Raw genomic sequence first — 21,653 nt, forward strand, 5'->3', positions numbered from 1 at the left:
GACAGACACCAGACAGACAGCAGGGTATTCAAGGAGTGTGTGTGCATGTCTCTTTCCTTCTCTCTTTAACTTTAGAAAAAGTAGCAGCTATCTGCCACCATCTACAAGGCAGTGTGAGGCTACAGCCCCCAGCTGCCTCCACTTCAGAGGGAGAGGGCATGTCAAAACAGCACATGGCTCTGCCCTGCCACAGTCACGGCTGCAAGTGGAGCACTCTCACGGGTCATCTGGAGTGACAGAATGGCTGCGGCCCTGATCCTTAACGCACCTCTGCTTTGTTTATGGCTGTTTTCTGGCGCCCAGGAGACAGTTTAGGCAGCTAAACTGGCTCCCTGTGGAGTCCAGAGTGATGCAGTTAAACCTCTGTCAGGTTCACAAAATTGTAAATGGTGTAGCCCCAAATTAGGTATTAAACTTCTTTCCGCAGGTCTGAGAGGCTAACAGGCACAACACCAGGTCCAGTGTAGCAAATCTGATGCTGGTAAGGATCAGTAGCCAGATGGGTAAAAGTCCTTTTAGATACTCGGGTGCTCAGGATTGGAATAAGTTCCCTAAAAGCATTAAACAGACTACAAACCCACTCAAAACTAAAACAATACCGATAACCTACCCCTGTAAAGACAGTTGTGTAGGCAGAGTTGTATGTGGCTCATTTAATGGATCTGGGTTTTTTTGTATTAGAAGAGGTGTGTACTTTAGCCTGTTATCAGAATAATACCTGTAAATGCCTAATGTGAATATTTTCTGTATATTGATGTTTTTTGTGCTTTAACATGCTGCTAATGTCGTACTACACTATCTCCACACGCACGTACATGTATACACCTCCTCACACCTCCACAACAACTAACTCCAACGAGGACCACAATGGAAATAAGTCCTGTGACTTTCTTGTGTTATCTTAGATGTTCTTTTAATTGTGCAGGCATATAGTGTTGCAACCATGTAATCTGTCCTTTTCAAATGATTTGTCCAATGAATAAACTAAACTAAACTAAACACCGCAACATTTAAATTACACAAAACATATTAATTGCGTTTTATGAAGTAACTGAAGTATACCTATAATAATAAATACTTGTCACATGAAATAATTTAGCAGTTTTTTCAACTTTTGCAACTGTGAGTCAAGCAGCCATTCGGCCCTCATGTTTTGAATTCAGGTTGTCTTTTTTTGTGTGTCAATTACATCTTCTGTTATTGTAGATTTACTTTTATAATTGTGACTGTGTTACTGTAAATTAAAGTTGTAGGTATCACATGAATATATTGTAGAAGCTGTTCATTTGGGATATTCTAAACAAATCTAAAATACATTTCCATTAAAGGCCAGTATTCAGTTAAAAGATGCAGTATTTTACATATGTGTGTCAACAGCAATAAGCCACATTTTAAGTGTTAAGCTGACCTTTTCGCTCTCCTCAGAGGGCTTTTTTGAACAACCTTGTCATCTCATGTGATGCACTGTTGGCAGACAAGCGAGATAAAATGTCATTGACTTCTAATTGTGTTTGCGCTAATGCTATGTCAGGCCAGACCCCGGCCTCCTTTGTCCAGTCTGTAGGCCATTTGGCTGCAGCAATGCACTTGGCAAGCCAGATAACATTTGAATGGCCATGGTCTAATAGGCCATCTGTAGAAAACACAGTGCAGTCAATTAAGAGTCCACTTTCTCCAGTTGTGATGGCCATTAGACAGCCCCACTACAACAAGTGACTCTTCAGTGGCTTTTACTCTTCAGCTACCCGCTCCTTTTCATTCACAGTGTCCTCGAGCTGCCCAGTCCGTCAAAGACTGACTTATTGTCTAGTTTTGTCGTCCACTAGGCTTTTTCTAGTTTCTATTGAAATTTTCCACTCAATAATTTTATGTGACCCTGATGGTCAAATAGAACCTCCTTCACTTCCTCTTTTTCTCTCTCTTGTCCTCACATATTTTAACTCCCCCACTACATCACACAAAAGGAGCATAGCTCTTACCTCCCCTCGAGAGGACATCCTTTAGAATGATTACATACACACAATGAACTAATTTAAATGCCCTTAACATTTGTTTGACAAATGCATTTACTATTTTTCATATATAGTCCTTCACAAACCCAACCTCCTCCCCCCAAAGATACAACACACACAAACAAACACACACACACACACACACACACACACACACATACACACATTCACAGGAAGTTGACTCTCCTATATTTAATACTGTTTCTCATTTGGGACTAATTTTAAAATCATGTAACAGCTGAGTCTGACAGCACGCCTGTGAGTCCCTTAAAGGATAGGTTCACATTTTTTCCAAATTTTTTTTCCCCTCATTCTGTGAAAAAATACATTCCAAAGTTTATCTGAAGATAATATGAGGCTTCAGCAGTTTGAGTTAGTCAAATCAAGAGAGTATGTTTTTGTCTTTGTAGAACAAAATCCGCCCTTTGTATTTCCACAGTGTGTCTGTGCTGAGATACAGAGGGGATTCTGTATTAAAAAGGCTGTAACTTTGGGAGATATCTAGTTAATTTGTTTAACTCAGATGAATGAAGTCTAATATTAACTTCAGATAAACTTTCATTAAGTCTCTTAATGGCCAGTGTGAACAGGAGGAATGATTACAGCGAGCAAAAAGACATTTTAATGTAGCTATGTGGACTTCACTATTATTTTAAGACAGGCTTAAAAAGTTGTGAAACCGTCCTTTAAATCAAACATGCCACTGTGACATGAAATTTCCAGGAGAACTTCAGTCCTGATGTTGGCTTCATTGGGAGCAAATACAGTATTAGACTAATGTGGCACTCCTTGTTTTGTGGCTTGGTGCCATTTCCTCACCCAGTTAGTTTTTTTTTAACACTGACTCATGCCAGCTGACAAGATAAGTGCAGGGTAGTTTAATCTAGAAGAATGCATCGTATTTTACGCAATTATCATATGTTTTGAATAAAATAATAACATGAAAGTCAACCAGTAGTTTGCCTCTGAAATGTAGAAGTATGAAGTAACATAAAATGGAAATACTAAAGTACCTAGAATTGTACATAAAGAGCAATACTTTGCAAAACATTTCACTACTGACTACCAAAATAAACTTTGACCAAAATTAAAAAGGAATATAACACAGTCTGTATTAAAAGAGAACACCGAACACAACATCATTTTCAAGAGTTTTAATAATTTACTAAAAAATAGTGTAAAAGTAACAGATATCTCCCACTAATGTGGATCTGTTTGATATTCAAAGTGATGACAGATGTAACAAATTTTTGCAAACTTGCCTTCATCTGTACATTTGTGTACACTTTACTTGGCAATTTAACCTCTTGGCTGGAATTAAATGAGTTTTGCACTGTATACTGTATATCAAAAAAGCTCACAGCAAAAAAATACTTTGATATGAATCACTTGAAAGTAAACCAACCAGCATGAAATGTACAGCTTTAAGAAATTCCAAAAACACAGCTGAAAAGTGTATATACAAGCATGCTAGGAATCTAACAAATAGCAGACTGAGGGAAGCGACGGGCCTTTCTAATGGTTTGCTTGACATCATTTAGGAGAGCCAATGAAATAAAGCATCATTCTTAAATATTTAATAACCTTGCAATGTTCAAATACCATGATCTTCTATTGCCTATTTCAAGTTTTTTAACAGAAGAGGAACATTTTATAAATATACAGTATACTGTATCTCCTGCATCAATTAGTTTAATTTAAACTCATTAAATAAAAAAGGCAAAATGTTCAGTATCTGTAGAAAATAAAAAAGAACAACTAAAATGCATTTTCTTTGATAAATGTTCATACTGTGTCCACTTCTAAAGAGATGGTTGTGCCCATCACCCTTATCATTAAGTGCCTGCATGGAAGAGGTAATATATATTTATGTATATACATATATATATCAAATTCTATGACATGATACAATTTGTATAAATATGGCATCTTTACAGTTGCATTAAAATGACAAATTTTATTTCAGATCCCGAGACTATTAACAGTCAATTGGGGAAAAAAAGGCCTTGTTTAAGTTTCTCATTTTCTTGTTTTAAATATTAAAAATAAGTCTCAATTCTTTGCAAATGTATGTCTTACATTATAAACAACACATCTGTCTTAACTGGTCAAATATTTTCCATCGTGTTCATATCTACAACACTTTGGAAGATGAGGAAAAAAAGTGCCATTATCAAATGCTCCCCCCTTTGGAGTAGATGAGGACGTTTGCCCCATTCAGAGTAAAGGTACAAGTTTCATTAACCAACCACAAGTCCCAAGAAGCTCAACAGTGCAGTTCTATACAAAAATGTAAAAACACCACTAATGTAATAATGCCATGTGTTTGTGGTGGCATGCCATTCTGCTGGTTGTATAATATGGAGTTATGTGGCCCTGCACGGATGTCCCTTTCTGCTTCTCTGTAAATGTCATCCACAGATGCTTCAAATGCCAGTAAGATGCCACCCATGTGGCATTTAATACTATTTTGATCAGGAGAAAGTTAATATTGTGATATGTCAGTAAAATGGGCATAGTTGGATAGATCCATCTGTTTTCTCCATCAGAAAGCACCATAACTGGCACAGAACCAGTCCTGTACTGGGTTTGCACGGGCTCGTGGTTAACCGAAGTTTTCATTCAGAGCAATTCACTCTTCTTGTTCATTACATTCCAGGCATGGGAGAGTCTGATTTGCCCTGTCCTTTTATTTGGCCATTAAATCAACGGTCTATTGATTTAAAGTCTATCCAAAACAAGAGAAGAGCTCTGGTGCTCTCTGGTGCCCAGAAGGAGGAAGCGTAGGCACAGAGGAAATGAAGGTATAACGTCAGTCCTCTAGAGTCCAAAAAGCTAAAGCATGTTCAGGATGGCGTTGTACATTTGGATCAGTACAGCCAAGTGGACGGGCAAGCAGGACTGGCGGTCTTGGGTGGAAGGTGTACATGTCAGCCAGGAGAGGGCGTTGTACTGCTCCAATACAAACCTGTAAAAAAATATAATTTTAGTCTTTTAGAGCTTTTAAAGATATTTGAAATAATCTATATTTTGTGTGTGCCAAAATCCATTTTTCACTTTCAATATTAATTCAGCTGAGTCACTCATTTTAATTAGTATTTGTTGAAAATTAATCACAATTATATAACATGTAATTACACTTAAAAAATGTTTTTTTTTTCACAATTTCTTAATGAGTTATTTATTGTTAATCATGACAATGATTAATAATCAACCATAAATATAAGTTTTATTACTGTTATCGGAAACAACTCTTGTTATCTCTTATCAGTTATGATACATGTGTAAATACTGCTGATAATTTTTACTGATAAACAAGTAACATTAACACACACGTGTCCTTAGAAACCATGCAATATTTATTTAAAAAAAAAATGTTTTAAATACGTAGATCTCTGTGAACTACTTAAGTAAAACCATTGGCCACAGACTATGACTAGACGGCTTCAGGAGTTTAGACTCGTGTTGTGTACTTACCTGAGCACATCAGAGGTGGTCTTTGAGTCTAAGGGGTGAGGGGTCCTCTTGGTCTTGTCTGACACTAGCTCATCTGACTGGGCTATGGAGATGTGGTGGTGGAGAGAGGCCTGAAGTGAAGAAGCAAAGGGCACAATGTTTACACATGCTTGGCTTTAGTGAGCAGCTGTATCCCTCTTTAATGTTTAATCACACAATTAAAGCATTTCTGCATGAATTCTTGATCTAATCAGTAAATCAGCATGTCTTTTCATCTCTGTGCTTTTCTCTCCCTCTTGCTCAAATCAAATGAGTTTTACTGGCTTTTCCTCTCACAGAAACACACATACGAACACATGCAGTGCTTTGAGTACCTTGAGGAAAAGTGGACACTGGCTCTCAGCCTGTGGGCAGGAAGCCCAGAACCAGTGAGGAAGTCCATTCGCTTGTGCGGTGGAGACGTAGTAGCCCAGAGCCAGTGGCTGCTGCTTTAGCTCCTCTGGTGGATTGTCCCTGGACAGCAAGCGCTCTCCCTGGCTCTATACACACACAGGAGAAGGCCAGCAATTAATTACCACATTCAATGTGATCCTAACAAATCCCGGGCCATGGCCTACATTATTTATTCATCAATCTACATCCTACACTGCACTGCACTGTCGCAGTTAAACAAGAACAATTCAGTTGAAGAACCAGCTGGCAGGCAGGTATGTAAAAAAAATTAAATTAAACTGGTTCAAAAAGTTAATATTATCGTATATTTATGTAAAATTGAAAGACATCCCCTGCAGATTAAGTTCAGAAATTGCTGCACCATACCTGCTTATTATTTGGTTTTGAGTTGGTGTGCTTGAACCCAGAATTAATTTATGTCAAGTCAGATATTTCTAGGTTATAGTATGCAAACCTAGATCTAGATATGTAGCATAGTATAGTACAGTTTAGTTTTAAGGTTATACATACAGCTTTAATAAGAAAAATACTGTTTTTAACCAACAAACTCTCCTTTTGTGTTTTGTAATGAGTCAAGATTTCCTGGTAAAAAAAAGACTGTTTTTTGCAAAAAAAAAACCAAAACCATAAATTTGCTTTCGTTCCCTCCAGGGAAAAGTGTAGCAATGATACACACAACACACACAGCTGATGTACACATGTGTAAAGGTCACAGCTACACTTTCCCACAGTTTGTCTGTACTACATGAAATGTGCTTTAACACGGCACAGGTTGTCAACACGCCTCTTCTCTCGTGCCTTCAAGACAAATTCCTCTGCTTCTGTTATACTTGGCAAAAATCTCTGAACTGATTGTTGTTTGATAATAGGATGTGTTGAGTGTCAATCAAGACTGCAGAGAAGTGGCCCCAATGCAAAAGGTCAAAATCAAATCTGAACCTGAAGAGGTATGCATTTCAGTTCCATCAAAACACCCCTTTAGTGCACAGAATTGTCCATAAGTCTTTAGTTATTTCAACACTGCCCAGCTTGATTAAATAGACAGATCAAAAAATCCAAACAAAATTATTCTAACAACCAGGTCAGATCTCTCTTCCTTCCTCTGCAGAGTGAAAGCAGCTCAATTTCCTTCTTTGAAAACAATGATTAAGTAGTAATGTTTTTTTCACATGTAGGGGCGTGAGGGCATGTAATTGTTTTCCTTTGTAAGAGGGTGTCATTTGCTACAGCTGTGAGTCACTGTAGGTGGATTTCTTTCAGAAGAAACAAAACACCAGCACTCACAGAACTATAGTCTTCTGATTTATTCTGAACAAAAACGAACACTAGAAGCCATCATCAGTGTCATTTCTTCCTACTGGTGTCTGACTCACCCTGGTGTGCTGGAAATGTGATCCCATTCCCATCCCGGACGGAGAGCCAGGCGAGGGCACAGGAGAGGTGTTCGGGGGAGAGTGGAGGTTCCCTGTGATCAGCATCATGTCATGGCCAATGTCATTTTCCAGTTCATCAGCAAAGGGCAGGTCAAACATGTCATCTGAGGGATGAAACAGAAAGAAAACAAAGTTCTGAATGTCAGCACAGAATTTAAACTTTTATAATCAATGACACCTCCAGTTTGGGGTCATTTATCACTGATAAATTCATCATTGATATTACTACAAAGGGGCACGTTTTTACTAAAAAGGCACAATGTGGTCAAGATCTGGAAGTTAATCATTTTATGCACAAGCCACGTGTGACTGTGTGTTTTAGGACAAAGATGCCACCTTTTGGTGCAAAAAAGCCAGTGAATAAAGTGTGCACAAAACTAGAGTAGCCCTCTGCCTTAATTTGTAACTTATTTCAATATATCTACAACATTTTGAAATGAGAGTTTAGTTTTACCCATGTCTCAAGACATAATCTTGTTGCTCTAGTATAACTGTTATGCTGCAAAAACTAATGGTTACCGTTGTTGTCCTCAGTAGGGTAGGAGCTCGGTGCCAACTGGGTGGTGGCAGAAGTTGGGAAGACTAGGATGTGTGTACAGGAAGCATCCTGAGGTGTGTTCAGCTGCGAGGTCTGCAAGTTCAGGGCGGTGCTGCGGCCAAACACTGACCCCATGGTCACTGCATCTAAGTACAAACATTCAACAATACAGCGAAGGTGAAGTGTCTATTTAAACATTAGTTTAAATTAGCTTTAAAATAGAAATGGTCCACATACTGTATATGTATAATAGCATAATTTATGTGATTATACATGTGTATTCATAATTACTGTATCACTATTTTTTAAGTTAATTTACACTTTTTCTTATCTGCCAAATCATATTTTGTACCTAATCTGTGTCTAAACTAAACTAAACTAAACTTAACTAAACTAAACTAAACTAAACATCCCCACTGTTGTAACTGTTTGACAGATGAATTAGACAGGCTACTAACCAGGCATGATCACCAAGGAGCCCTGCGGCTCCATGGCTACCAGGCAGGCGCTGAGAATAGTGGGGGAGTCAGCAGCTGAGATCCCACACATACGACAAGCCTCCCTCAGCTGGCGCCCTATTGAGTGGAGAGAGTGCTCCCCAAGGAGCGAGCTCCAGTCTAGTTGAGAGAGAGGATGGGAGGTGCATGTGTGAGAGGGAGAAGAAGATCAAAGCCGAGAGGGATGGAGACATGAAAGGTGTTTTAGTGAATCATACAAGAGGGTGCTAAACAAAATTACAGGAATCCCAGCATCCATTTGAGCAGACAGACTTATAAGGTGTAAAGGACAACAGACAAACACAGTCCTTTGTACAGATTTTTCCAAATGAATGGGGGGACTGAGTTTGCGTTGAGATGTAAGACATATCTTTGTTAGTGTGGAGACTTCACACTTACTCTAATTTATACCTTGCAGTATATCGGGGAAATTAAGTGATAATGATCATAAAGTAAAGCTTTATCCATTAGAAGGTAAGAAAAAAATATCTTGCAACAAATAGTATTGTATATTTCCTATGAACATGACTCCTAAGTTTTATTCACCAAGACAAGCTGAGTTACTCACCTTTTAGCTCTCCATGCCCCAGTCTGCCTAATCGACCAATCACAATCCTCCATGGCAGTGAGGTCATCTGGATGATGCCAATACACCACTCCCACAGCTTCTGTAGCCCCATCTTCCTGGCTGACACCTTCGGACGCCGTGCTCTGAAGTGAAAAAATAATGAAATACTTAAAGATGCATGAACATAATAAACGAAGAACAATTAAGAGAATTAAGTACATAAACAACTTTTCCACACCTGTTGGGTACATCAATGTTGATAATGCAGGTCTCCAAGAGCTCTCCTTGTTGGTCAGTACAGGACACCAGGATCCAGCGCTGGTCATGTGATAGGCAGTATCCAACAAAGAGCACATTGTATTTGGGAGGGATCTCTGCCCATATCTCTCCTGGTTCTGGCTGCTTGGGACGGGTTGGACCAAGGACAAATGGGGGACAGTACAGCTGCAGTGGGCTGGGATGCTGGAGGAGGAAATTCAAAGGCATCAGCAAGTATATTACAATGATTTTCAGTGTATGTGAATAAAAGAATATGATTGTGTACATCTAAATACATAATTTCAAGAATTTCCATGCCTACCTCTGGACTCTTAAGCACAGAATTGACAGTGGACACTGGTCCAAAGCCGGTCAGGGACTTGATGTGTGTTTGCTGGGGCATCAGACGTCTGCATTGGGAGTAACAGGAGAAAGCCAGGGAGCGCAGGTGTTGAAGGTACAAATGGCTCTCCCCACTAGCAGGCTGGAGAAGGTACTGGCACGGCACCACCTAAAAGGAATGGAAGGAAAAGATGATGATCACAAGAGCAATGCAATGGTTCAGGCAAGTCTACTGTAATGCAACACAGATGAATTTTTGTTCAATCCTGCCCAGAATAAATCAAAGAATCTTCTTACCTGTAGCATCAGTGCAGGTCTCATGGTCTCAGGCAAAGTCTGTAGCATCTCTGTGTAGCAGCGAAGAAGCCCTAGTAGCCAAATGCTTCCTGCCTCTACATCGTCAGCCTCTTCTTCCTCTCCCCCTTCATTTCTTGTTCCACTTGAGCTGAGAAAAGCATCCACTATGTAAATGACAATAGCTGGTGGGTTGGTGTGGCTGTCCATTGACTCAGCCACAGTGGGGATGCCGATTCTGGATTGCTCTGCAGTGCTGAAAGAGAACAAGAGAAAAGTTGCTCTGTAATTGTACTTGTTCAAATGTGTGGAATGAAATTTGTGATGAGGTAATTCTTCAGTAATTTGTGTCTTACAGTTCAGGGTTTTCTGCTGGTGTGTTGGCTGGCGGTGTGGCACTAGAAGGCCCTTTAGACTCGCTGGTTCCTCCGTGAGTTGTCTCCCCTATTTGGCCTGAGGTTGCTCCAGTTGGGGTCGAAGCGTTTGCTGAACTGAGAGTCCCCGGTGCTGGTTCTGCATCAGTGGCCCAAGCTTGAGGCTGCCCAGCAGAGGCAGACTGGGTTGAGGATGTGGGGTTTATGGGAGGCTGGACTTTGGGAGGCAACAGAAGACTGCTGTCCAAAGGCAGGCCTGATAGCTGGGGACCTGCAAGAGAGATTATTGTACTTACAAATTATCCTAACCTGACACGCCAGATGGTTTGTTACAAGGAACCATCTGAGAAGTTGGCCATAGAAACTGTTTGGAAAAGGGCAGGCACTTGCAAAAAATACTTGGCCGGTGATTGGATGAACCATCTGTCTATCAGCGTCTTAACTTGCGAGGCAGCTGTATTCGTGACACTTGGTCCGAATCACCAGTGGTTCAGATACAAGCACATAAAATGAAGCCTGACAAGATGAATTCTCACATGATCTCCTGATGTTGTGATCTTGCGAATCCAGCTGCCTCGCAAGGTAAAAATAATCCATGAAGGATAATACATTCAGCAGTAACTGACATGGCCATACATATAATAAAAATGCAATTATTCTCACCTAGCTGCTGCTTGCAGGCATAAGCGTAAAGTTTAAGTTTTCTGAGGTTGTCGGTGTGTTGCTGTCCAGCCCAGGGTCCAGTCAACCACTGGTCCACGTCCAACTCCTCCAGCTTTTCTGGCTCCACCTCCTCCCCCACACGCACAATGCCATCCCTGGACACTTTGGCCAGAGGACGGTGCTTCCCAAGGCGGCACGTCTGTAAATGGGGTCATTCTCTCATTAGAAACACTTATGACATTAAATATTCACAATCTAGGCACAGTTTTAGTGTAATGTGATCCAAATATGCGATGAAATTCTACCAAGTTTCTGATTCAGAATCAAATCTCCTACCTCGTAAACAGCGCTGAGCTCCTGGAAGAATGCCCGGGCTGCAGCCAGCAGAGAAGGGCTATTGGGACACAGCACCAAATATGCCACATCCCTCTGCCCACCATAAGGCTCCAGCAGCAACTTCTCCCAGAAAGGCAATGCCAAAGGGGACAACGCTAAGAAGTCACGCTCCCGGTCATAACCGAGTAAAACTGTAGGGATGGGCAAGGGCTCTGGTGACTCCTCCGAACCTTAGACAAAAGCAAATTGTGAGCTTTTTAGTTGGCTACAGTCTAATGCCACTTTCTCTGTGCACTCCACACCATCACTTCAGACATTTAAAGTACTACAAATAACATAAAAAATTGAGACAGGTAAAAACGGGAGGAATGTCTTGGCTAACCATAGGAGCCCCTTCCAGCCATCTTATGGAACTGCTGCCAGGTGAGTGGACCCTGAACATGCTGGATGTTTTCCCAGGTCCGCCCTGTTCTCTTCTTCTGGATGGCATCCTGTAGGAAAGGCTGCAGCGAAAGCAGCATACGAACCATATCTTGGGACGACAACATGCTCATGTCCACCACTGTAGAGATAAGCAGACAACCACACACACAAGAAGGATACATGAGCATAAATAAACAAACATAATACACATCAATATACAATTTAGATCACATAAATGAAGTTGTGCAGGTGTAAAAATAATATTTCCACCAAAGTCTTTCTGACCTGTGAAGTAGAACTTAATTTATGAGAGTTTATCACATACTGTGTGCTATCCAAAGGATGCGCTGCATTTCATATCATTTAAATCCTTTATTTAGCAGCCAAATCATGCTTCTTACCATTAGTATGAGGCCAGGAGTGAAGAGCTGTACTTCTGACAACAGCTGGATCTACTTTCCCTCCTGTGGGATTATCCACATACTGCAGCCCTTGTTCCAGAGCATTGTAACACTCCACACAGGCATCGCTCCCATCTGCCCACTGCTTTTCAGACATCCAGCTTTGGAGCAGTGCCCCCTTGCGGCCATGGCAGGAACAGCTTATAGGGAGATGCAGTGATGCCAAGGAAGAAATGGGCTGGGAGCACTGTTCCTGTAGGAGGATCATGACTGACGGAGAGGCAGGAGCTGCGTCCTGGGGCCGCTTGGCTCTTGGGTCTCCCATAGTCGGGTCCCGCCGGCAAAGAGCCAGCCTCCTCTCAGCCGCCCGTCCCACCTCAGAGGAGCGACCATAAATATCCAGCTCGTCTTCAAGGAAGAGGCCTGTACCGTGGGCCAAACGCCTGTTCACAATGGCACTGAAGCCACACATACAGCGGTATTGATCCTCACAGGTGGAATCAGGGATGTACACCCCCACATCTGCTCCTTTGACATTCATATTGCAGGCACAGATACAGCAGCTGTCAAAGTTGCGATCCTTGAAAACATTGAGGACGGAGTCTGAGAGCAGGAGGATAGCATACAGGCTGTGGGCCTCAGGTAAGGAGGGTCCTGGCCGAGCTAGGGGTTCTACTGAGCTAAGAGGCAGGCTGGTGGAGGGGGTGGAGACTGGTGAGCTAAGCTCAGTACCATCCTGCTTCACTGAACCTTGCCCAGAGCTTGCAGTGTTAATACCCCTTGGTGTACGCGGAGTGCGTGGAGTGGGCACAGAGAAACGAGGAGTGGCAGGAGAGGGGAGGATGCCAACAGTGGTGCTCACAGAAGCAGTGGTGGCACTCATCTGGCCATACTCCTGGTCCGTGAGGGTGTTGACACTGGGGACGTTTCTGGAAAACACACATATTGGAGGAAACAAAAACAAATAGTGAGATTACTCTGTCTGGGCAGCAGCTCTTTATGGTCATGCTGCTCCTTAAACACAAACAGAGCACAATCCTTTGAACTAACACTACCATCCTTAGAGCACTGCACTCTTTCTAGTGAGGTCTAAAAGTCAACCTCACACTTCAGAAACACCAGCACAACATTTTAAAAATCTTAAATAAAAGCTTTGAAATAAAGACATGATTAAACTTCATTAACATCAAAGATCTATTGGTCACAAATGCTTGTCATAGCTGACTACTCACGTGTATCCATCCCTGATGAAAGTGGTGTTCTGAGGATGCATGACCGTGGGGAAATGCTCCATTTTGGGCATGAGAGCCCAGGATGGACGGTAGAAGCATTGCTCAGGAATCTTGAGTGGTGGTAGACTCTGGCTAGGTAGGCAGGAAAGTGGAGCAAACATGGAAGAGCCTATCTGTGGCTGGACAGAGAGTAGTTTTAGTTAGTAACAAAGAGACACATTTTATTGTACTGAGTGGAAATAATCAGGTAGGAGTCCATAATAATTCTTGAGATTATGTTTCATATATGTATCTTGTAAGTGTGCCTGACAAGAATGAAGGTACAGAGGTACAGAGTAAACCATGTCGAATTTAATAAAGAATTATTGGGGATAACCTAGAGAGAGGTTAGAGAGGAGGCAATATTATTGGGTCTATCTCCCAGTGCCAGTTAGTTAGTTGGTTGGTTAGTTGTTAAACTATTCCAAAGTATTTTGGACTGTCTTGTTAAAGATTTTGTGAGTTATTGAATGAGGACATTGTCCTCCATTTCCTGAACTCAGTTTTTAGAAATGGTTCCTTTCTCCCAGACACATTGTAATCCAATGGAAGGCCTTTTCTACATTATTGAGCTGTGGTGGAGGTAGTGGTACTGAACACAAGAAAGTTATTAGTAGAGGTTACTTAAAAAGTTACTTTGTGGTCAATTTATGTGTGCTTGAAGTTAAGGAGACTAATTACCATTACCATTACACCACCAGCAGCCACTGACACAAAGCGTGATCCAATGGATTTAATGCCATATTTTATAATATTTTATTTTATTTTTATCAAAATACCATAAAAAAAATCAAGATCTGCTCGACTAGGCAACATTTATAGTTTATTAAAGTTGTTGTGATCATGTGCCCACTGCAGCCTTCTTATTGTTAGCAAATCACATTGAATTCTGTGATTCCTGTTAGCTTCAAAAAGTCTGGCTAACCATCTCTGATATGTTTCATTTACAACATGATCATCCCCAAATGAATTAGCACTGAATAGATGTTTATTATTTACCACATCATATTCAGAGGCAGCAGCACAATACAATGAAAATCTATTACATCTGGAGCCAGCACTCGGTTGTCATCAAGTCACTTCAGATCCCATCTATTCTAATGTTAAATTGAACCTTTCAATCCTGTTTGCATGTTTTACATGTTGAGTTGCACTGACGATACTTGTTGTTTGAAGGAGCTGGGTGTTTGTGTTAATGAACAGATGCACCAAAAAGTGGCCACTAAGTGCATTCTGCTATAATTAGCATTTCCCAGCGCACGATGCCCGCAGTCAGTGCAGATGTCTGACTCACAACACAGAGATAGTTAATTAGTGAGCTACAGGTATTACTGAAACAATTCCAACATGATATGTAAGCCTGACCAGCTGCTGAGTAGCTGGCTGCCAGTTAGTCAACATTTCCTTATATTAACTTCCCCTTGATGCCAGAATTTGAAGTGGATTTCAGTGATTTATTAAAGTCATTAAAGAGTCCAAGTCACCCTATTCACATACTTAGATGAATATTTTTCACTTCACACTTACACTGCTTACAAATACACTGCTGTATTTGCTGTTAATCAGGTACCAATTCAGAATGTCTATTGACCTTCTTTGACAACAAAGCCATGTTTCTCCTCACCTTGAAATCCTCCTGCCTGGGACTGATCATGTCCTCTTCCATCTCCATCCTGTATTCAGTAAGCTGGGCGGAGGCTAAAGGCGGAAGGTGGTCAGCTGCTCCGCTGGGTGCAGGGGGCTCTTGGCTTGGGGTGTCACGATACGTCATGATGGGAGAGAAGGCTGGATGCTGCTCTAGAGAAGGTGGGGTGGGGAACATCCGCTGGAGGTCTGCTACTGCTGAAAGGAGACAGAAATGGTGAAAGAGACAGAGAGAGGAAGAGGAGAAGGAGAGACAAAACATTTTAGTTTAAGGAAATTATAATTGCAACAACCCCAAAAAAGTATAAATGCAGCAATAACTATACATGAAAGCAGTAGATAGATATTAATGTATTTCATTGAGATTTTAAAACTAAATATTCATCAAAGTGACTCACTTGATGGATAAGGTACTGCAACTCTCCCTTCCTTCCCCAGAGGGCGATCTTCTGTCGATACTGGTAGCTTGGTTGAGTGCTGGTTGGGGTAAACAGTCTACAAATTATTACACATAAGATTAGAGGATCAGTTTTATTAATTACAATATTTTGTGCTTCTGAATATTGAAGCATACATCATACTGAATGATGGGAGAATTATACTAAGAGCTGATATTAGTGCCTCTAGTGTTTCCACAAAATGTTTTAGTGGAAAAATTGTTGCTTTTCCCACAGGCTAATTATTTTTACTAGAAATTCAATTATAGAATAGACAGGGGATACAGTACATCTTGCATGTGATATGTTTGGTAAAATAAAAATGAAATATATAAACCATGATGCCTCACCCCTAGCTCCTCCTCATCTTCATCAAATATGTTGTCCAGATCAGAGATGTTGACTACCAGGTCTTTTTCTCTGGTCAGAGAAGGATTGGCTTTGGCAGCTCCGTCATCCTGACTTGATTCATCTAAAACACACAAACAACTTTAGGCCAATGGCTCAAAAACTAATATATACTGTATGATGTATACTGTATACTGTAGAGTATGCATATGATGTTGAAGGTGAAGGCTATGTCCCACCTGATTTTGGAGCGGAGTTAAAAATGGACATGGCGTCTTTCCCATCAGGCAGTGCGCCATTACTGGTGATTTCCTCTCCCTGGTGGATGGATTAGAATAAAATAAGAATATTCATAGTTTAATTCCAGATTAATTTTGCAAAATAAAAAGTGAAAAGCTCCCGTTTTTAAAGAAAGATTATGTGAATAATGTGTCACATGCTGTTAGTGTTAGCGCATAAGCTTAGTGATGAAAAAAGCCTTTTGTGCACAAAATGTTCCTTATGGAACCAAGTGTCACTTTTTGTGCCATGGAATGGATTTCATGCCACAAAATTATGAATCATTTCACCATTTGGTGTTGAGCATGTAGTGTATAATGGGTTTCTAGAGCTTATTTAGAGCTCGCTGAAAACAGCTGCCTGTTGATGAGAGTGATGAGAGTGAATGAATAAGAACTGCCAGAAACCAAAACAATGAGAAAGACACCATAAAACTTAATAGAGTGGAGAGAAACTGCAGAGTCGAGTGATAATTCTCTGCAGGTTCATCACAATGAGCAACCCCCTCACAAAGAAGTAGTCATGTGATACATTGTTGTTATAAAAATATTGATTCTAGCCATTAAGTTTTTCTGAATCTTTACTATTACTGCATTGTGTTTTAAACTGTGTGTGTACCTTGGCCTTCTTGCTGGGTTCTCGCCCTTGACTCTTTAATCTCTTGGAAGTGGAGAAAGTGTACTCAATGTCTCCTTCCTTAAAGTCGTAGGGATCATCCCCAGGCTCCCGCAGTGCCTCCACAACTGGCTGCTGGAACAAACCCAAAGTTTGGACGTGGTCCCTCACCCTCTCCTCGGAGATTTTAAATCTCTTGTGAGTCTGTGTGTATAGTCTGGAGGAGACGAAGAGACAAATGCAATCAATTAATGTGCAGTGGTGGTAGCGTTTAATCCTTCTTTTGTGTCCTCATATCGCATATCTAATCTCATATCTCTAGGATAACCCACATGCTTTCATTGGATGTGTCACAGTGTAGCTCCAGCACTACCTGACAAACATAATAAATACCCCCAAATCCCCCACACTGTTGATGTTTTATGTCTACTATGATTCTGGCCTAGGCAGCACTGTGTCAAATATTTGCAGAAGCCTTATAATCTGCCTTTACTCTATGCAATCACCCTCCTCACTGCACCTAACATTGCTGCTATTGTGTATCTCCCCTACCTCTTTAGCGGAGTTCCCTCAGTGGCTGTGTCCACCTTCACTTCCTCTAATTTATCAATGGGGAGTTCTGCAGGTCTGCAGTCAGTCTTATCAGACCTGGGAGTTCTGAAGCCTCTCCACCAGCCAGCCCCGTTCTCCCTCAGCCTCAGCAGAGCTGTATACACAGCTGTCTCGCTGGTTATCACCCCCAGCCCTGAAGCCCCGTCCGGACAGACATGCATATCCACAGGCCCATCCAGGACCTCTGGGTCCTGCACCCGGGGATGTGGGCTGAGTGTGGGAGGAAGCGGAGACATTGGCGAAAGGAGGAGGGACTCTGGAGCTTTCCTGCCATTGGAGAGAGGCTTAGGATATTTGCAGTTCGCCAGCGTAGCCAGAGGTTCCAAGGGTGGCTCCAGTGCCACAAGATCACCGAGCTGAGGCCCTCCTGGTGAGTCCTGTTCCAGAGGGGTCTCCTGCGTGACAGATACACGGTGGTGGAAGGGGATCATGGCTGGCCTCTTGGACTGTTTGTCAGCCTTCTCTGTCTTGTCACTGGTCTTGTGTTTGGGCAGGGAGGGAGGGTATAATGATGGGCCAGAGGACTGAGTGGTATTGGCACTAGTCTGGGGGTTGGCAGTGGACGTGGTCGTCATATTCAACTTCTGCTGCTTCAACCTGCAACAAAGTCAAGTAGATTAAAATCAGAAAAAGCAATCAAATGAAAACCCTCTAAATAACCTGTTTTATGGTAATATATTATATACTGTAACACTTGTTTAATGACACTTCTTCATTATTTCTCTCCCAGAAAAGCAAACTATTAGCTGATTACATTATTATAGAGATGTTGCTTTAATCTCAAAATAGTCTTTGAGCTGCCAAAGCTCACTCATTTTTTATTTTCCCCTCTTTTAAAGCCCCGTTTATTGTATCACAATTCAGCCAGCAAGGCCTTTTCAGACAGCTGTAATGTTTCTGAGATAAAAGGTTTTGATTTTCTACACAGCAGCATCTCTTTTCTGATTAACATGATTTTACTTACTGTGATATGACATTTATAGGACATTAAAACTGCATTAATTACAGTATATTAATACTATTGGCTTTTTTTGCATACTATATTGTATTTTGACTTAGGTTTGAAAATTTCCTGAACAAAGTAATAATTGCAAATACTTAAATATGTTTTTTTGTAATAAACATGAAAACAGGGCCAGTAAAACGCTGGACATATTGAACAGCTTGAATGCAGCTCTGTAGTACCTGGAGCAGCTGCAGGGCGCTCTCGCTCCCAGATCGTTGAAGTCCCACGTGGTTACTCCATTTGGCACTTCCTTCTTGGGCGTCACGTCAGTTGGCTGATTCCGTCTGCAGGGAAGAAACATATCCATGAGGGCGCCAGCTCAGTTGCATCACTGCACTTCAATAATAATCACAGCAAACAGGGGAAACAGACCCAGCGATGGTAATAGTAACTTACACATGCTGAGGCTGGTTGAGATAGCACTCCCTCCAGGCCTGATGGACCACATGGCAAGTCAGCTTCTTCACAGAATGCTTTGGGCTGATGCTGGTGACCCCCATGCTGCTGTCTGGTGTTGGGACACTGGAGACGGAAGTCACAAAGCCACTGTCCGCTGGAAAGATGGAGGGGAAATAAACATTTATTTTATTTATTCAGTGTTCAGTGATCTGTTACATAGTTTAAATGGATGTAGTTCAGACTGTGCAACTAATTCTCTGTACGTTGTGTGTATTTGTTACCTGAGCAGGGCTGCTCTGGTGACGTTGGCGGTGTGAGGGGCACACTGCAGTGGTTCTGCTCTCTGGTGAGGCCCTGAGCTGCAGGAACAGGTGGAGGCTGCTCCACTGGCAGGTCCCCCTGGGCAATCAGCACAAAAGCAGCTGGGTAGGTCATCCTTACTCCACCTGAGAAGATGAAAAAAAGGACATTATATACCGTTACGATACAACAGAACGGCCGCTGCTCATTTGTAACTGCAAAGATTATTGGACCTGTCAAAACTGAGACTCAGTTAAAACAGTAATTATATTTTTTATTATGTAATATCCAATTTGAGTGGAGAAAATGATACATGTCCCAGTTGCCTGGATATGCATTGTACTTGCTCCTTATCAATTAATAAAATCACACATGTTCACACACATTGCTCAAATGAAACATATCATCTGAAATCCTTTTACATTCACTTGTTCACTATCATTTCAGGCAGCCAAGACTAGACAAGGTTTCCTCTTTAGATGCCACTGGTATCCATAGGAGTTTTGATTATAATCAGGTCAAACCAGCGCTGTGGGATCAGACTGATTAGACAAAGCTGTTAAGAGTAACTCCCTGGAGCTTTTACCCCATCTTCTCTATCTTAACTTTCTGTCTTCCCCCCTCTCTCCTCTCCTCCCTTCAGCTAATTCCCTCTTTTGTGCTAAAAGATTGTGAAGATCGTTGCAGCCAAAATGTACTTCACTAACATCCGATATTACCAAAGCTCAAACTACCTAGGAGTCTACATGGAGGCTGAGGGTAATCAATGTGATGTTGCTCCCTCACTCTTTGCTCTAGTAGAGCAACATCACTGTGGTCTAATGTTTTTTATTGCTGTTCTCATGCTAAAAAGATCTCCAGCGTGCTTAACTATGTGCTGCTATGCAATAATTTCATGTGCAGAAGCTAATTTTGAGTTTGGACTGACTCCACAGCAAATTTCTAAATACTGGGTGAGCTAAGATGTTCCCACAAAGCAGTAAATTCTGGCATTTTTCACATTCCACATTGTTTTAAATGCACCAAACACTTTTTCCATACCTACGATGACCTCCACCGCCACGTGACAGTTGCGATCGTAGACCTGGCTCGCTTCATCTTTTTCCTTCTCTCCACTTCCCTCTTTCTGCTGAAGTACCATGGGATAGAAGTAGCTCCACTCCTCCATCAGCTTCCGTGTCGCTGGGTCACTCATCTTGTAGGCCTGGCCTGTTAGAGTGCCGCTCAGACCGTACGGGCTCAGGATCACTGCAGACGGATAAAACAGATATGAAGTGAGTTGTGAAAGATTTGAAAGATTGTTTTGTTGATTTTATTTGTTGATTTATTTTAAGATTTTTTTCTTTATTTCTTCATTGCATTGACCTTAATCTAATTTGTAATGTCTAATTCGCACTTTGTATTTTGTGTTTTATGTAAGTGAAGCACTTACTGTACTTAAGTGTAATTTTGAGGTACTTTTACTTTACTTAAGTATTTCAAATTCATGCTATTTTATACTTCTACTCCACTATAGTTCAGAGGAAAATATTGTACTTTTTACTCTGCATTTATTTAGCAGCTATGGTTACTTTAAGTAAAATGTCACAGTATATAAAATAGTTAAAATTACACATTCATGCATCTGCTACATATCAGCAATATAATATGAAATAGTGTAACATTCACAGGGACTGTTTTTCTGCATTGAGTACTTTTACTTTTAATACTTTTGAGTACATTTTGGTAATAATACTTTTACTCAAGTAACATTTTCAACTTGTAATGGAGTTTTCTTAAAGTGTGGTATTGCTACATTTACTTGAGTAAAGAATCTGAAAATTTCCTCAACCGCTGCCGATCTACCATGATCATGTCCATATTCTGGTTAGTGTGTTCATTTAAGTGAGAACTGCTTGTATTGTACATAATCATCATTTACATAATACATTTCTAGTTGTACTTCATTGTCATTGTTGGATAGATGCTTACATGAATTGTGTTTTGTTCTGTGTCTATATGCCATAGAAAAAACAAACAAACAATGGTTTTGTATTATTACCTTGTACTGGTGTGATGGAGGTCTGTGCAAGGCGGATGTGGTTTTCTGTGATGTGGTACGCAGGCTGGTGCTGGGCAATCTCCACACTTGTGCACACGTTGCTCTCCCCATGGAGGAAGAAGGAGAAGGAGCATGACAAGTGTTCACTGGGGAAAGAAGGCAGCAGAGGTTTAGACCATGAGACCGCAGATAGGGAAAAACAGCACAGAAATGCGGCGAGTGTGTGTACAGTAAGCTGATCATAGAAACATGTGTGCAAAATCTTCACTGTGAGCGTCAGCTTGTACTCCCCATGAAAATTTAATTGATTGCCAGTACGAGTTTGCATGCTCTGAACTGAAAAACAGACACTTCTTTCTTGTCCATTTCAATTAAATGTACATGTACCTAAACAACTGTTGACATAATTAAATTGCGATTTAAATTGAATTGAAATTAAATTCAATTATGTTAAATTTGAGATTAAATAAACCCATAAATCACATCTATTGAAAAACAAATGTACAACATGAATACTCTGGTCTTTTAGGCAGCAGCATGACAGATGATGAGTGCTTTTCTCCAAACAGTAATTTAGAGAACACACTCAGAATGTGTCTTTGTGAAAGCCTTGCTGAGCTCTACCTACATTGATCAACTTCATCGTTTCCCAC

At 41.1% G+C, this 21,653-nt stretch overlaps 1 protein-coding gene across 3 annotated transcripts in view; it reads right to left on the reverse strand.

Moving 5' to 3' along the window:
- Positions 1 to 3,151: 3,151 nt before the first annotated feature.
- LOC121885949 (mediator of RNA polymerase II transcription subunit 13-like) overlaps positions 3,152 to 21,653 on the reverse strand; it is an 80,809-nt gene continuing 62,307 nt past the window's right edge. Inside the window, exons 5-31 of one of the 3 annotated variants that reach the window (XM_042395796.1) lie at positions 21,001 to 21,146; positions 20,001 to 20,207; positions 18,941 to 19,105; positions 18,657 to 18,813; positions 18,440 to 18,544; positions 17,195 to 17,851; positions 16,646 to 16,859; positions 15,988 to 16,066; positions 15,751 to 15,872; positions 15,362 to 15,440; positions 14,944 to 15,161; positions 13,281 to 13,459; positions 12,049 to 12,977; positions 11,607 to 11,786; positions 11,225 to 11,454; positions 10,889 to 11,087; positions 10,208 to 10,496; positions 9,855 to 10,107; positions 9,538 to 9,726; positions 9,196 to 9,419; positions 8,958 to 9,100; positions 8,351 to 8,509; positions 7,874 to 8,038; positions 7,295 to 7,458; positions 5,843 to 6,007; positions 5,490 to 5,599; positions 3,152 to 4,980 (exon numbers count right to left, since the gene is read on the reverse strand). In XM_042395796.1, the coding sequence (XP_042251730.1) occupies positions 4,848 to 4,980; positions 5,490 to 5,599; positions 5,843 to 6,007; positions 7,295 to 7,458; positions 7,874 to 8,038; positions 8,351 to 8,509; positions 8,958 to 9,100; positions 9,196 to 9,419; positions 9,538 to 9,726; positions 9,855 to 10,107; positions 10,208 to 10,496; positions 10,889 to 11,087; positions 11,225 to 11,454; positions 11,607 to 11,786; positions 12,049 to 12,977; positions 13,281 to 13,459; positions 14,944 to 15,161; positions 15,362 to 15,440; positions 15,751 to 15,872; positions 15,988 to 16,066; positions 16,646 to 16,859; positions 17,195 to 17,851; positions 18,440 to 18,544; positions 18,657 to 18,813; positions 18,941 to 19,105; positions 20,001 to 20,207; positions 21,001 to 21,146 (5,860 nt within the window). In that variant the 3' untranslated portion in view covers positions 3,152 to 4,847. Of the gene's footprint in view, positions 4,981 to 5,489; positions 5,600 to 5,842; positions 6,008 to 7,294; positions 7,459 to 7,873; positions 8,039 to 8,350; positions 8,510 to 8,957; positions 9,101 to 9,195; positions 9,420 to 9,537; positions 9,727 to 9,854; positions 10,108 to 10,207; positions 10,497 to 10,888; positions 11,088 to 11,224; positions 11,455 to 11,606; positions 11,787 to 12,048; positions 12,978 to 13,280; positions 13,460 to 14,943; positions 15,162 to 15,361; positions 15,459 to 15,750; positions 15,873 to 15,987; positions 16,067 to 16,645; positions 16,860 to 17,194; positions 17,852 to 18,439; positions 18,545 to 18,656; positions 18,814 to 18,940; positions 19,106 to 20,000; positions 20,208 to 21,000; positions 21,147 to 21,653 lie in introns of all 3 variants that reach the window. The other 2 variants (XM_042395795.1, XM_042395794.1) reach the window with 2 other exon arrangements.

This window comes from Thunnus maccoyii, chromosome 19 (assembly GCF_910596095.1).
Source record: "Thunnus maccoyii chromosome 19, fThuMac1.1, whole genome shotgun sequence".
Taxonomy (NCBI): Eukaryota; Metazoa; Chordata; class Actinopteri; order Scombriformes; family Scombridae; genus Thunnus; species Thunnus maccoyii.